The following is a 16,525-nucleotide window of genomic DNA, read 5'->3' on the forward strand; positions in this document are numbered from 1 at the left end:
AACAATTCTGAGTCACATAGCATTATACAGTTCCAAACATCTTTTACTGAAATGCTGTTTCAGCTCCACGGTCAATTTCTCTCTCCTTAAAACATGACTAGCCTTGTTTATACTTCTTCATAAGGAACACTCACCAACACTCATCATTTGACACTCATTCTAAAACTTCAGGATGCAATTGGAAAAAGCTTTTTCCATGCTAGCACCTTGGCGCTGGCATAATTGTGAGTGAGTTACATTTTGCATTAAAAAAAAAAAAGGCAACAAAAAAGGTGACCTAACTGACTAACACAGGTAGAAATAAAATTCATACTCCTTATACAATGGGGGGAACAGAACAAGATAACACTTGCTTTCCTCAGATCTCTTTATATCTCAAAGACACACAGAAAGGATATAACTTATTACTGTCCCCTTCAAACAACCATTACAGTGTGCTAATTTTCATAAAACTGAAAGTACTGGTTTCTACTATATAACGTATACACGTGCATTATTTTCTAAGCCAGAATAATACCAAAAGGCTTCAGTCAAGACCAAAGCAAGCACTTACACACCCCGAGACAAATTTCCCTTATTCTTTTTATCGCTCAGTTCTTCCTAAGCTTTTTGAGGTATTAAAAAAATAAATAAAAATAAAAAATAAAGACATTTTAATACGGTTTAAAAAAACATTCCCAATTAGTCCTTAGCCTCTTTTAGGTTGCTGCTTCCTCAAAAGTTCCTCAGACATCTACAGTACTATGATAACCCCCTTATCCCCTCCCACCACCAAGCTAATAGCCCTTTCATCATTGTCAGAAGCAGTAGCACAAAAGCCAAGACACACACTTCTGGTGCAGCTGACTCATTCTGCAATGCTCTGCCTGTGTATTCTCATTCCTCATCAGAGCAGCCCTGCTATTTTAGCTCCTCTCCAATTGACAGAAACGTGTTCTGATTTTCAAATTCATAAAAAGAAATACCGATGTACTTCTGTTTCACTCTGCTTTCATCTTCAGATAATAAACTTTTGCTCTATAATTGTTTAATCCATTACACAAACTTAAACACTTTGTCTTGTTTTAAAAAAATGGTGCACTTACCTAAATTGCCATCAGTGTAAATTAATTTAAATGAGGGAAACAGTGAAGATAACATCAAAAATAAAGTAAAAATAAAGTTTAAAAAACTAAACAAACATGCATTCAGTCTTTAACAGAGAGTATTGAAAAAAACAAGCTGAAGAAAGCAGGAAACAACAGTATAGCGAAAAACAGAAAATAGCGTGAATGAACATGCTGAAACTACTGGCTTTAAAGATACCTTGAAGTATACTTCCATTGGTCATAAATACCATAACACAGATTTGAGCTGAAAATATTTAAAGTGGTAACTTTGTCTTGAAGAAAGACATATTTAGTAAGAAGGATCAGGTAATGTTTTCTTTCTGATTTGTATTAAAATAGTTTAACATACGACTCCTCAGGAAGCAGAGTAAAATATGAACTGAGAATTTCCATTTCTGAGGTTACTAGCTTACTTTCTGGATATAGCCCCATACATCATGAATAATCACAAAAAGATTCAAACTTTGTGGTGCTGCACACATTTATATAGAAACAATGAGACTACCTGAAAGGAATTTTTATCCCAAAAAACTCCTTTAACTACCTTGGCTATCTAGGAACAATGGGGAACAATCTAGGAACAACCCCACCTTTTAAACTAGTAATAAAGTGTACACTTCGATGCACATTAAAGAAAATACCTGGTAACTCAAAATTATGGTTCAATTACCATCACATTCTTGAGCATTTCACTGGGATCAGGATTCAAGGATTCCAATGGGAATAAACAAAATTTCCTCAAAAAATGCTGAAGAACATAGTCTCAGAAGTTTAGTGTGGGAGGAGATAACAGATCTTCAGCTTCCTTTGACTTGCTTTTAGAGGATGCCAGCAAGGTCTAAGCAATGGATTCTCCAGTTTGAAACTAGGTAGGGTTGATCCCAGCCATGGAAACAACTAGGAAGTTAAGAAGGGGTGAGTGGTTGGTTTTTGTTTTATTGTTTTTAATATATATATATATATATATATATATATATATACACACACAATTAGAAAAAAATACAGACTAAATCATAATACAGATAACATTAAAATCTATAGATATATAAATGTGTTTAAATCTACTGACTAGTTCCCAGATAAGTTAGCAAATTAATAACAAATTAAACTGTATTCCTTGCTTCCTGCCTTCTCTTTTACAAGGCAGCTAAATAAGTAAAAGAGCACAGTTTGTATAACATGTATTGCATCAGAAAACAAAGTAAGTGAATGGTATATAATTTTCATTAGACTGTACACACCAGTCCGATCAAGGTTTAATTAGGAATACAGTTTACTAATACAACTAATACATGGAAGGGAAACATTTCAGAATATTTCTTAGTATATTTTCTTTTGAGAGCAGCTCTGAGGAGAGGGACTTGGGTGTGTTGTTGGACAAGCAGCTCAACAAGAGCTGGCAATGTGCACCTGCAGCCCATAAAGCCAGCTGTATCCTGGACTGCATCAAAAGTGTAGCTAGCGGGCTGAAGGAGGCGATTCTCCCCCTCTGCTCAATTCTCATGAGACATCATCCGGAGCCCTGCGTTCAGCTCTGGAGTCCCCAGTGTAAGATGGACGTGGACCTGTTAGGGTAAGTCCAGAGGAGGAACACGAGGATGATCAGAGGGCTGGAGCTCCTCTCCTATGAGGACAGGGCGAGGGAGTTCAGATTGTTCAGCCTGGAGAATAGAAGGGTCCAGGTAGACCTCATTGCAGCCCTCCAGTATCTAAAGGGGGCCTTACAGGAAAGCAGGAGAGGGACTCTTTGTCAAGGCATGCAGTAATAAGGACAAGTAATGCTTTAAACCAAGAGGGTGGATTTAGATTAGATAGGAGGAAATTCTTTCACTCAGCGGGCGGTGAGGCACTGGCACAGGCTGCCCAGAGAAGCTGTGGCTGCCCCATCCCTGGAGGTGTTCAAGACCAGGCTGCATGAGGCCCTGGGCAGCCTGATCTAGTGGGTGGCGTCCCTGCCTATAGCAGGGGTTGGAAATAGAGAGTCTTTGAGGTCCCTTCCAACCTAAGCCGTTCTATGATTCTGTGATGATTCCATGGTCTAGTGGAAGGCATCCCTGCCCATGGCAGGGGTTTGGAACTAGGTGGTCTTTAAGGTCCCTTCTAACCCAAACCATTCTATGATTCTAATTCTTTTAGTTTTCTACTTAAATATTTGCCACAAATCAAAGTTAAAATGAAATGTGTTAATAATGTAAGCATGTAAAATAACATTGAGTGGTTAAACTTGCAGTTCTTATTTTATGAACATGCATACTCTTATCTGCTGGTTAAATTATTATATTTTATCAGCTCTATTGTCTTAACTGCAGTATCTGAAAGTTATTCATACTGATACAGATGCCTGAAATTATTGCAAGGAACAATTTTGTATTCAAACCTACAAGCCTCTCAGAGGAACTGTTCACTATCCTTTTTATCCTTGATCTTCATTTTAATCCAAAGAACTCCTGCAGTATCAGGGCAGGAATTAAACTTCAAAGGCAGATCAAAATTTATAATATGTTTTCAAAGAACATATTAAGCAAATTAAAATTATGTGGTTTTCTAGAAGAAAAAAATTTCTGAGGGACAGGTAGCAATTGTAGGAACTAACATTGCAGAAGATTTGTGTCCTTCCAGTTCTTTCCACCTCCTAGCAGTCTGCTCTCCAGAGAAACCTTCGACATTAACTCTTCTGTATAATATATTCAAATAAGATTTCTACAAATAATAACCTACCTGAAAAAAGTGCAATGTCCAATTGAGACACTTCAAATGGTTGATTCCAAGACAAAGAACCACTTTTAATTGTTTAAAACGTTTAGAGTACTTCCTGCTCTTCTGTATCTAATTGAACCATATAGGGAATAATACCAACCGTGCTCATAGAGAGTACTAATTGTGCTCAGAGAGAACATAATGAATGTTAGAGAAGAACAACAAGACAAGACAGTTAACTTGTCTTTGGGTTGTAATATCAAAGACCAGGTGCACATATCTTCAAATGTAAAATTATCTTCAAAAGAAAATCAGAAGTCTCCTAGTCAGCGTCCACAAATCTTTGCATAGATTTTTTGGCAGCTCTTGTCACTTTTAGAAGAAGGCTCTGATTCTAACTAATCTTCTATTGGAAAAAAAAAAATGTTTTCAGTTATAAACCTATTTTCCAGGATGTTTTTAGCCCTTCCTTGTTTGACATTATCTGGTAGAGTGACATATTCATTATCCACGTCACTGATGAAAACCTGAAACATGACAGATCCCTGCCTGATCCTACTAGATATTGTCTTTCAAATTTTACCATGAATCACTGATGATTACACTGACTCAGTCTTCCAACAAGATAGGCATCCTTACAATAACAATTTAATCTCACTGACGAACAGAGATGGTGTAAAAAGTTTCCATAACATCAATGTTACTAGTGCTTTTTGGTTATGCATAAAGCCTGTTCTCCTGTCATACAACAAAACCAGACTTGTTTGATGTGATTTTTGACAAATCCATATCAAATGTTGCTCATTTTCTGATATTTTCCCCAATGTTCCTTTTATTTCACAGGACTGAAAGATTCTATTTAGGGAGATGCATGTGAAATTATAGACAAATGAAATAAAATTACCTTCATGCATAACAAGATGGAATCTGAACTGAGTATAGCCACTGATGAGATCCTGCAGCTATAAGTCCATTAAAATATTAATTTAATTGAAATCCATTAGCTGAGTACTCACTAGCAAAAAAAAAAAAAAAGAAAAAAACAGTAACACCATCCAAAACCAGAAAAAACAGTGTTGGGAAATGTTGGAAGAGACATACAGAATAACAGGACAAACACTATCATCAGCGCATAAACTATTTTTCTCCTGTATTATGAAAAACATGAGCACTTCTGGTCTCCACACCTCAAAAAACTGTATAGTAAGTCTGAAAAAGATCCAGAGAAAAATCAAAGAAATTATATATGAAAGGAATAACATTCTCCTCTGTGAAAATGAATTGTGAGAGCAGTGTGATGATGGGCTGCTATAAAACCACAGGTGGCAAGGAGACGAGCACCAGAGAGGGATCAGCTACTCAATGTTTCTTCTGGGGCTAGGAAAATGCAGTCAGTAAAAGTAGCCAAAATCTAGTGCCACATCCAATGCAAGACAGTGGTTTTTCATGTGAGGCTATAGGATCTGCTCTCATAAGAGGCTGTGGACACTAGAATTTTATGTAGGTCCAAAAGCAGACTGGCTTAATTCAAAAAGTCCCCTGAGAGTTAGGCACACAAACTGTACCTGGATCAAAGAGCACATGGTGGAGTTCTCATCATACACTTGCTCAAGCCTATGAACTTTTAGACGTTGCTAGCAATGTCACAGTGGGCTAGAAAGACTTTTGGGCTGACCTCAGAAGTTTTATGTTATTTCCTTACATAGTAAGGATTCACATCCACAGTACTGAATTCCTGATCAAGAACCAGTCAGTATGACTGGTGTCAGTCAAGACCAAGCTCATTAGTTCCATGGGCATGCCATGTATCTAAATATCTAGGAATCAGAAAGTTTGGTGAAAAGTAATGATCATCAGAAACTCAGAAGTAAATTAAAAATTTCAGTTATTGCTGTTTGCCAGCCAGTAAAGAAGTTTAGATTGGGAATCTGGAAGTGAGAGAAACACAGGATTGTGTTTTTGTCTGGGGGAAGTTAACAGATGGTCTGAAAAGGAGCAGTTTTAAATAAGATCAGCAGCCAAGAAGTGCGTGGAGACAGCAATATGATAATTTTTTGATCTACTCAATGCCACTATTTTATATAACTTTGTGAAATAAAATAGTCTCATGAAGTGTGACATTATAGCTTTAGTCTTTTTATAGCTTTGGGAAAAGATTGTTGTGTTGCAAATACAAGTGTTCGAAGTACATATTTACAAGACGGTCTTTTTCTAAGACAGGTCTCTGAATTATTGCTGGTAACACCACTGGAACATCATTCTGCAACATGCAGAACTATAGAAGATTCCATTTTGGAATTTAATATCACTTCATCTTTTAACTTAAAAAAGCTAGACAGCTAAATCCCTATACAGTTCATGCAAAATATGCTTCTGGATGTTTGTTTACACTTTTGTATAAATGCTTCATACATCTCTTCAGAAAAGGTTGCCGAGTATATTTAGACTGTTGCTAAAAAATACACTACAGGAAGTCTCAAAAATAATAAAATAAGCTGGTGATAAACAATCATTGTATTCAGCTACAATGTGAAAGAATGCTGCATGGAGAAAACTATAACCTGCATTCAGGTTCTTATTAGTGTCCTTTTCTATTAACAGCCCAATGCAGATAAAACAAAATTCTTACTATTGTCAAATGTGTTCCAGTGTAGGATGCAATATTATAAGTAAAATATCTAGTACTTAGCCATGAATCAACAGGAAGAAACTTACAGAATTACTTACCTGATTTTCTTCATGGGAAACTCTCATTTGCTCTTTAAGAACTGACATTCTGGCTGCTTCTTCCTTTCTCAATATTCTTTCTTTCTTTAATTCAGGACTCCAGAAAGTTTTGATGCTGTTCATGGAGGATCCCAGCTTGCTGTCTTTAATGTCTAGTTCTTTTCTGAGAAGATCATTCTCCCTCTGTAGATCCTTAAGCTGAGCCTGCAGGTCTAACATGGTACTATCTCTAACCTGCCTCAGCATAGAAGGAACCTGATGGTGATGATGGTGTGAAGATGTGGTCAGTCCTCCATGCTGATCAGTGTAAGAAAGGACGTCTGTGTGGGACAGTCCAGCTGAAGCAATATTAGGACTGCTCCCCATAGCTGTGACTCGACCACCATACACAGCTCGATTTGTAGCCCTTCCAAGAGTCATCGTGCCCTTTGGGAAAGTAGTAGAAGCTACACCTTCATGGTCACTCAGATACATTGGTCCAGATGTTGCATAGGCTGCATTAAGGGACTGGATGTTCTCCATTGATAATGTCTTACCCGTTCCTCCTCCTCCTCCGCTACTTGTTCGCCTGTGGCCTAGGCGAGGAGATCTTGGCAAACGAGGAGACCTGGAGGGACTTCCTTCTAAGTTGCTGATTGTTCTTGCACTTCCATACATCTTTATTCTACTTTGAGGTACTATTTAGTAAGAAATTAGTAACACTAAAGGTGAATATTAAACTTATAATTCCAGCTAGAAATATTGGCAGTTTCACTGCATTCTTCCAGTAGGCAAAAAGCTATTCCTCCAAAATCAGATACCTAGAAGGGAAAAAAGATATTACAAAATAAGTAAGCTCCCCCCATTTGGCAAATAAGTTTACAACGAGGAAAGTAATGAGCACATATCATTTCTCCTAGAGTGATTACTTTTAAAATTTTTAATACATTCTGTATTTAGGATGACTGGATAAAATGCATTTTAAAACTAGTTCCATTCAGAGAAAAAAAATGCTGATTTCTTTCTTGTTAGAATACCTTGACATTTTGACTTAGTTTAATAAGCTTTATGTTGCAATAAACACCATGGACCCAAAAATGCATATGAGTTGGTAAGTTAATGGACTTAAGTGACTGACCATAGGAATTACATAAAGGAGAGAAACAATAGTTGTTGCTGGCATTAAGAACCACCCAAAACACAGTATTACATTTTCAAAAGATAGTATAAAAATAGGAATTCAGTGACTCTGTGTTTTCTCTACTAACATTAGATGAAAACAAGGAAATAGGCAGGGGTTCTATTTTGTGTTTGGATTAATAAACAGACTTTGGATAAGAAAAAGGAGGAAGAAAGCAACATTCAAATAGCTCAGCTTTACCCAGTAGAACCATTTTATGAATAAAAATTTAAAAAATACAAGCTGATTTGAGTGACTATTTCCTCCTAAACAATACAATGCAATATTACAACACATTATTTGTTAAATGAAGTACTGATTTGCTAACATTTGTTGTTAATCAGCTTCTCAAGTAAAGGTTACACGACAATAATCTAGGTTTTCATTCATAAAAGGAGTTCCATCCCCGCCTCCCCCCATGCATATTACTGAGATAGAACTATCTTCACAACTTATTTAACCAAACAGACCGATGTGGATCAGATGTTCTTACTGTTATAAAATACTATACTACTATTACATATTTACAAAGTTTTGAATAAGTTTATTAGCTTTATATAGCATAAATATCAATATACAAATAAGACTTCAGGATATGGTAGGTCTACTGATTTTTTTAAAACTAATCTGTCTCAAAAAAATCAATGGTATTAATTAAATTGGTGCTCATTAATCAGATCTAGTACCATTTAATTCAGAGGTAATTGGAGGAAGAGCAAAAGATGGATTCCATTAAATCCTGTAATCTTTAACCATTCCCTCACAGCGTCCTCATTATCTATAGATTATTTCCTAAATATCTGAAAAAAAATCCACACCATAAAGTGTTGAGACAGGCAGAAGGAAGTTTTAATTTTTTTTTTAGTAATCTGTAGTGTACTAAATACTCACCAACAATTTCAGCATGAAACATTACAGATACTAACAGTGTCAGCAAACAAGAAACACACTGAGTTCTCCACTGACCCCCCCGTTATCGCACACATACACGCACCACATGGCTTACACGAATTCTAAGAATTGCTTTGTATGCACTACATTTTCATCACATTTAATAGCCAGCATTTTTTACCTATAATTATGCGTCTGAACCAGCTGAAGTGTTTCACCTTGTTCAATTTGTTTAAACTACTATAATACATCAGTGGCCATTCCTGTGAATTTTCACCTCTTTCCCAAGGTGCATCAAAAGCCATGAAATTCATCAGTGGAAGGCACTGCACTACACTGAAATGTTGTCAACAACGCCACTGTGGGTGCTGGGAAAAATATGAGAGTGGCATTCATTCAATATTAATAATTTGGGAACTCTGAACTCTTTGTACTGCACCCAGGCTGCTCCATTAAAATTTACTCCAATACAAACATTACTAACTTTCACTGGCCACTAAGGATAGCTCACAGACAGAAAGTTGAAAGTCCTGGTTTAGGAATAATCTGTAGGTATTTATCTATTTCATTAGCAATTCATTGCCTATTACAATCTGATTGTACAGACCATCTGTCTTGGAAACAACAAAAAAGGAAAGCATGTAAAAGTGGGCCTTCGCCTGGAAGTACATACACCTGAAGTTAAGGATAAACCTTGAGCATTCCTTTGTGGCTGTGAAGAGTCTCACATACAGGAGAAGCCATCTACCATTGCTTTGTGGAAGACAGAAGAAAGGCATCTACACCATTCTGTACTCCTTATTGCTTATACAGTGAGCCTGGCTTTAGGAAAATTTATGGTGTGTCTCAGTGCATCAGGAATTTGAGATAAGAATAGGCAATATCAGCCTCAGGGCCTCAACAATTGCTGCAGAGATCATTATCTACTCACTGGAAGAAAAGAGAGAGTAAGAGAAAAGATCCACTTTACCCTCCTCTTCCTTCAGGACTGGCTGGAAAAGAACTGGTCTGTTTGAGCCCAGGGTGGACAGGAAAGACACAAATGATTCTATCTTGAAAACTGTATTGCTTTTATATCAGCATTTTAACTTATGGGCAAAATAAATAAATAAATAAAAATAAAGAAATGCTGTAGAGCAATCTTTTTTTCCCCCCAGTATTTCAAGGATGTTAAACTAAAGCAAAACCTTTCCATGCCATAATACGAGGGGTGGAAAAAAAAGACAAATGGAATCAAGTAGAAACTGGAATTTCAGCCTCACAATGGGAAGGACGGGAGAGCTGTATAGACCTACGTATACACTGTACCCACGACTACAGAGACAACCCTTCCTCTTGGGAGAAGCCCAGAAGGTACAGGTCTTGCAGTACACATACCAGAGCACAAAGGAGCTCCCATACAACTCATGAAGACTGCATCTCCCTCAAAATTTCTCTGGAAAGGAAAAGTCACTCAAATTCATTCAGTCTGCTCTGGGATAGACAGCAGACCTACTGAATGTGTTTTCCCATGAATGAAAAGGTTCTTTTGGGTTTTAAAATATGATATAATAGTACTAGAAAAAAGCAGACACCCAATTGCCTGTCTCAACATTTTCTTACTTCAGAAATTGCTTTTTAATGTATACCTGTATGACTTAAGATAGCCATTATTATTGTGACTTTAATATTTCAGAACACAACTGTGAATATAACTACATAAAAGTATTCAGAAAATTAAGCATATGTTCTCATGGAAAAAACCTCTCCCACTACCCCACCCCTTATGCTCTCATCAGCCTTGAAAATCCCAGCAAATAAGAAAGTCTATTTCAGGCTAGAATACTTTGTGGTGGCTGTTCTAAATTCAGCTTATTTTTCACATTTCTCTCTCATCTCATCACCTGCATTCTACAGGCAAAAACAACACGGGTTCAACATTATCCACATCGTTTACAACTCAGACACTGTGTTTTACTTGCCTTTTAACTATCTTTTTTTTAATATAGACTTAAAACACAGAATTCCAATACAATATTAAACAAGTTGTCTCACTTCACTTGCTTCTCCAATGCATTACTTTTAAATTTTGTATAATTACAGTTTCCTCAAAATACTGTCTTCACATAACCCAATAATTTTTCACTGATTTTTTCCACCAGCCCTTCTCCAGACAAGAAGTAATTTCATCAAAAAGCTGTTTAAACAAATCAGTGCCACCAAGTTCAAAGTGACAGTTTTCTGCATTGCATCTGTCAATCTCTGATATCATAATAAATAAAAAGAAATGCATAGAGGCATTGTAATTGAGCCTCAGAATGGATTGGGAGCTATTTTACTTATTTCCTAAACTCTGTGAATCACGATGGTTCAGCTGAAAAATGGAAACCAGATCTTGCAGGACGAAAGCTCATGGTATCTGAACAGATTTTTTTCATGAAATGAAATTTCTTCTTCATTCAGTTCAGAAAAGTCACAATATGTTGTTACACTGCATGTCTCTCCTGTAAAATATTAGGCCTAAATAGCACAGCCTTCTCAGATTAGATACTCCAGGCTAAGGCTTTTGAGCTTTGCTGCACATAGCCACAGCACACACAGTTCTCACCAGTTTCTCATGAAAGGCTTCACAAACAGGCAGGTGCCAGACAGCATGCAGTCTAGCTATTCCACAGATTTAACAATTTTATTGAAAAACATTATCAGAGAACACTATGCTGGAAAACACCAAGAAGCATGGAAAGTTTTCAATAACTAGATATGGGACTGGAGATAAAACATGGCAAACTTCTCCTCGTGAGATATTCCCATGATAGAAAACATAATATGATCAAATATTCACACTGCACTCAAGAAATACACTGACTGCTAAATGTAAATCATCTCAACTGTACAGAAATCATTCTTCCTAGTATTAACAGCACCCAAGCGTTTTTAACAAAGGATAAAGAGGGGTGTGTTTTTGTTTTTTTTTTTTTTTTGCTGTTATCGGATTTGGTTTTGGTTGTTGGCTTTTTATGTGTGTTTTCTTGCTTAGACAGGGGTATGCTATTCATCTCATAAGGTCAGTGTTCCTGTTTCCTTATCATGAGCCAATAAGCAGTATTTGAACATGGAGACACCTTCTGACTTTGCATCAATGTTATCTCCCATGAGGGCTGTTTACACCATCCTCAAGGGCAGGCAACGCAGGAGCAGAACAGATCACCAAAAGGCAGATCATGTAGACTAAAATATCCTGACAATTATGCTTAGAAAGCTCAGACCCAATTTAGAGTTTCTGTCTCCCCTCTGGCCAGAGGCACCTGGTCAGCAGTAAGTTTGGATATTAGCCAAATACTTAATAGCTCTGTAGGACTACTCCCCAACACTCACATTCAGCCAAGAGCTCAAACATTTGTAATACTGATGAAAGCTTTAAGAGAGCCCTTCCCTTACAGCTATCCTCCCCAGATAATATACAGAGACAGCTAAGTGCAGAAGTTATCAGATATTTAATATACTCTGTGGCTTCCAAACTGTCTAAAACTGTTCAGTACTATAAAGCTCCCAAAATATAAAGTGAAAGCAACAAAATAGAAAAACTAAGAGATGATGCAGAAGATATATTCTCCACTAGAACTCATCTTCCCTACCTTACACTCAGAAACACCCCTAAGGAAGAAGATTCTCAGAAAAAATTCTGCTCCATAAATCAAAAGTCCTGGCAAAGAGCATGTGTGTGTGTATGCATATATATAAGAAATAATTATGTACATACTCTTAACAGAAAAACAGCACTGTACACAAAAGCCAGGATATGCAGGTGTATTTAAAGTAGTGATTGAGAGCCAGAGATATTTCTGGCACATCTTTTTCATTTACCTTGGTATTTAATTGTTTTAAAAAAAAGAATACTTTCTTTACATTTTTTTTGTCATCTGTGCTGCTTAAAAAAAAAAAACAAACATCAACATGATGCAAACTATGTATGGAGAACCAAAAGCTCCTATACAGTATGCTTCCTTTATTCAATCTGAGCAGCACAGCATGTTTTCTTTTAATAAAGTAACAAAAAGATAATGAACAAAATGTTGGTTCATATGGGAATTACTACAAGCCCTACATTGTTTTTATTAAAAAGGGCAATTTTTTTTTCTTTTTTGCTATTTTACCATTACCAAGCAAATCAAATGGCTTGTTTTTCCCCCCATTTTTTAACCACGAGAAAAAATCCCAACCAATTCTTCCTATTAGTCTACTATTCTGAGAACTTTGAAAAACAAAAGATACATGACGTTAAAAGCAGTATCGTCTTTATTTAGGTTCCTTTGAGTGCCCCGAGTCTGAATTTCTAAAGTAAATGCAAATTTTACTATAGTCTCCTGCAGTTGTTTTATATTTAATTGTCAATAAGCATTAATTTCACTACTTTTTTTTTTTTTGTAGGTAATTACACAACTAGTGCCTATGTAGTTGTGTACAAAGTTAGTTACAAAGTCTGTTTTGATCTTGCAAGTTGGTGATGTCCCTCAACTCCCACTGATGCTAAATGAAAGACTCGGCATTTATCACATCACAGCAATAGCTCATCACACCTACCTGGCTTTTGTTTCTATTTCACACAAAAGAAATAGTGCACGAAGAAAGAAATGGCTGCCAAATACACAAATACATGGAAAAACTGTCATGCAATCTAATGTTGTCAGGTGCAGCAACAGCAATTAACACTCATCATGCAATCAGAAAGTGGAAACTGCAGCAATTGAAATATTTGCTCAAAATGCAGTATTAAAAATCTTGAGGAGCAAGCAGTTCTGACTGAATTAGCAGGATTGTCAATTATATTACTCTTGAGTATACTTAAGTGAAGAGTCAACAATACCTTTTCAATTCCCTTTTATAGGAGTTTCACAATTTTAAAGTAAGGCTGGTGTTCATTAGAGGTACAACACTTTGCAATGCATCAGCTTCTCTCTATTACAATGTTAGAGACATTGCAACTGTTTTCAATCAAATTGAAAGCTAAATATTAATTAGAAATGGGCTTTAAATATAAGCAATATTTAAACTTCAACTCACACCTGCATTACTTTGTAACTTTAGATTAGGCCACTTCCTTGCTGGAACACTAATTCCTAACACTCTCTCTCTAACGCTTCCACTCAAAGAAATCTTTCCTGCGCTCCTGCATGTGCCAAAAACGCCTCCCTAGAGTTTCTAAAATGCTTAAGAGAAGATAGTATTTTAAGACTTTTTTTAATTGTGTCAAATACTAAAGACCTGAAGATAGGTCACAGTATTAAAAAAAAAAAAAAGGCTTCTTCAGTCAAGTAATGTCAGAATGATCAGGGCTAATTTTCACTGGTTTGCCAGATAACACACTGTATCTTTATAAAAGCTAAAGGGCTACACATAACCGCCAGTTCTTGGTGATGGAAGCCCCTAGAGTCTGCACAGCAAGTTATCTCCCAGCTAAGAGCTGGGAGCTATCACTATCCAAGTTTATTCTAATTCAATGGTCAATCAAAAGAAGCAAGAATGTTTGGCCTCATCCTTTGTTTAACATATTAAGCACTGAAATTAACAAAGCATTGTTAAAAGTAAAGTTTTGAATATAAAAGGCAAAAATGCTTGATTTAGTTTATCAAAGCACAGTCCTGACTTCAGTGTCAATGATTTGTTACCTGTCTGCTCTCTCTTCAGCTTCTACTGTTAAGCTCCTATTTTTGTTGGAAAAAAAAAATCACAATTATTAAAAGAAAAACGTATGTTCCAGACCACTGGAAGCATCTTTACAGTTTGACTCTTCTCAGCTTTCCTGCACCATAATGACATTCTCGGGATATACAGATACTCCTAAAGGTTAGGCAAGCATTTGTCTTTCAGAGAAAGAGTTCTTAACATTTTAGTGTGCAGGTGTCTTCTGTGCTAGATTCTGTATCCTAGCTTATATTCACTGTGCCTTCCAAAGGCTCCTGCAAGTGTTTGTCACTTGCCTCTTACTCTACCTCACCTCTACTCTTACTTCTTTCTCCCTAACAAATCTCATTTATCAACGCAAGACTGCATTTATGAACTCAGGTCTTTTATGTGGGATTATTTTAAGGCACCTGGTTATCCAGTCAAACAGTATTTTTAGTTTAGTGTCTACTAATTAACATAAAAGTTAGGTGTCTTAAAAAAAAATAACTAAAATGGTCTCTTCTGGGGAAGAAAAAAAAACACATAAAAGCAGATATCATTTTTCAGAGTACCTTAAAAATCAGGCCTACTGACCAGCACAATTTTGCTTTATTTTTGCCAAAGTCTACCCAGCTTGAGTGACTATTTAACAGTTTACAGAAATATTATCTTTGTTACAAATTTAATTATCTATTACAATTGAGAAGTTAGAGCTTAAAAATAAGAACAATCTGAGACAGCATGAAAGTTTTATAACAAAAACTAGAAGACCAGTCTTGTTCTATTATTTCTAAATAGAGAATGACAAGAAATCCAGCTTTTTTTTCCCTTCCTTTTAACCAATACATTAGCAGTTATACTTATTAAGGACAAAAGACTGATTTTTAAAGCTTCTTTAGCAGAGCACCTGTAACTTCAAGGACATGAGAAATGCAGATAAAGTTGTGTTTTTTTTAAAGCAATACAACATTTTTCATTATTAACATAGGCAAAGAATCAATTTAAGACTTATTTCAGCTCAAATTTCCATTTTTATAATTATGTTTAAAAAAAGTAAAGAAAATAGTAGGGTAAGGGAAAAAAGTTTTAAGTCAGAAATAATGTATTTATATTATGACTTGAACAGCCAAGCTTTTTCTCAACTGAAGTCTCATTTGCCTTAGAGCATCCAAAGTGCTGCAAGTAGGTCAATTCACATTGCAACTTCATATTGCTAACTTATTATCTAGTCCGCATTTCTGCTTTGTTTGTGAGCAAGCAAATTTGAAATGTTTGGGATATTTTTTGCTTTGTCAAGGGTTCTATCAAATGTGATGGAGGTAAGGGTATCATTTAAAAGTCAACTCTTCAAATTGTAGGCATGCTAATGACACCAAGTTGTGATTCTGACAGAAGTCTTTAATTTTTTTTGTATAGTCTTGTGCATTCATTTTTCTCATTCACATACTCTGGACTACTGGAGCCCACCAGGAGCATAAACAACACCTACTTATGAAGACAAGCATTATTGCAGATGTGTGCAACATTAGCTTATGTCATCATGCAAGAAAGGAAGATAGGCTAAGGATCATTACAAAGGTTTTGGAAGGAAGAACCAGTGTGGAGAGCTGCTGTGATGCTCTAGACCTTGCTCCAAGAGCTTGCAGAATTAAGGTGATAAAAAGTCTGTGTTTGATCTTCAAAAGTGGTACAAATAACAGTTTCATTAAAGTTACACTTTTTAAAAAATGTCTTAACATTTTTAATAAATGTGTTTATGTTGAAGATATTGCTTCAAGCCAAAAGCTTTTGTAAACGCTAAGACATAAAGCATCACCTATTATCTATCTTTCCCTTTGCTATACATGAGGGCAGACGAGGTTATAAGCAATTAACAACAAAAGACACAGAATGAACCACTAGAACAATGTCATGATATTAAATATTTCCTTACAAATTCCTTACAAAAGCAACAGGAAGAGTCACTTGGGATGGATCAGGAATATTAACAATGTCAAAATACACATTTAAGAAAAAGTAAAGTAACTAAGGCAACAATGGTAGAATACCCCAAAAACTTGTTAAGCATGGTCATGCAACAGCCAACATCTATACGTCAACACTCATACCAATACTCTTTGAAACGTAAGGCCATTTATCTTTTAACATATGCATATATTAAACACATTAAAGTCAGCAATTAATTTGTTTTAGGAATAAAACCTAAGAACTAAAAATAATTTACAGGGAAATTGACTGAATTTATAATTAGACTTGCAGGTTTGTCTACTTTCATATTAGATATGTTTATTCATATTCT

At 36.0% G+C, this 16,525-nt stretch overlaps 1 protein-coding gene across 29 annotated transcripts in view; it reads right to left on the minus strand.

The window, feature by feature from the left end:
* ERC2 (ELKS/RAB6-interacting/CAST family member 2) overlaps nucleotides 1–16,525 on the minus strand; it is a 522,744-nt gene that overhangs the window by 486,342 nt on the left and 19,877 nt on the right. For all 29 annotated transcript variants that reach the window (XR_013955471.1, XR_013955472.1, XR_013955473.1 and 26 more), the window contains one exon: nucleotides 6,534–7,333. Coding sequence is in view for 23 of the 29 variants with exons in the window: in XM_080605891.1 (XP_080462017.1) it covers nucleotides 6,534–7,190 (657 nt within the window). In the remaining 6 variants the exon portion in view is untranslated. The remainder of the gene's footprint in view (nucleotides 1–6,533; nucleotides 7,334–16,525) is intronic.

Source organism: Anser brachyrhynchus (assembly GCF_964034855.1).
Source record: "Anser brachyrhynchus genome assembly, chromosome: 10".
Classification (NCBI taxonomy): Eukaryota; Metazoa; Chordata; class Aves; order Anseriformes; family Anatidae; genus Anser; species Anser brachyrhynchus.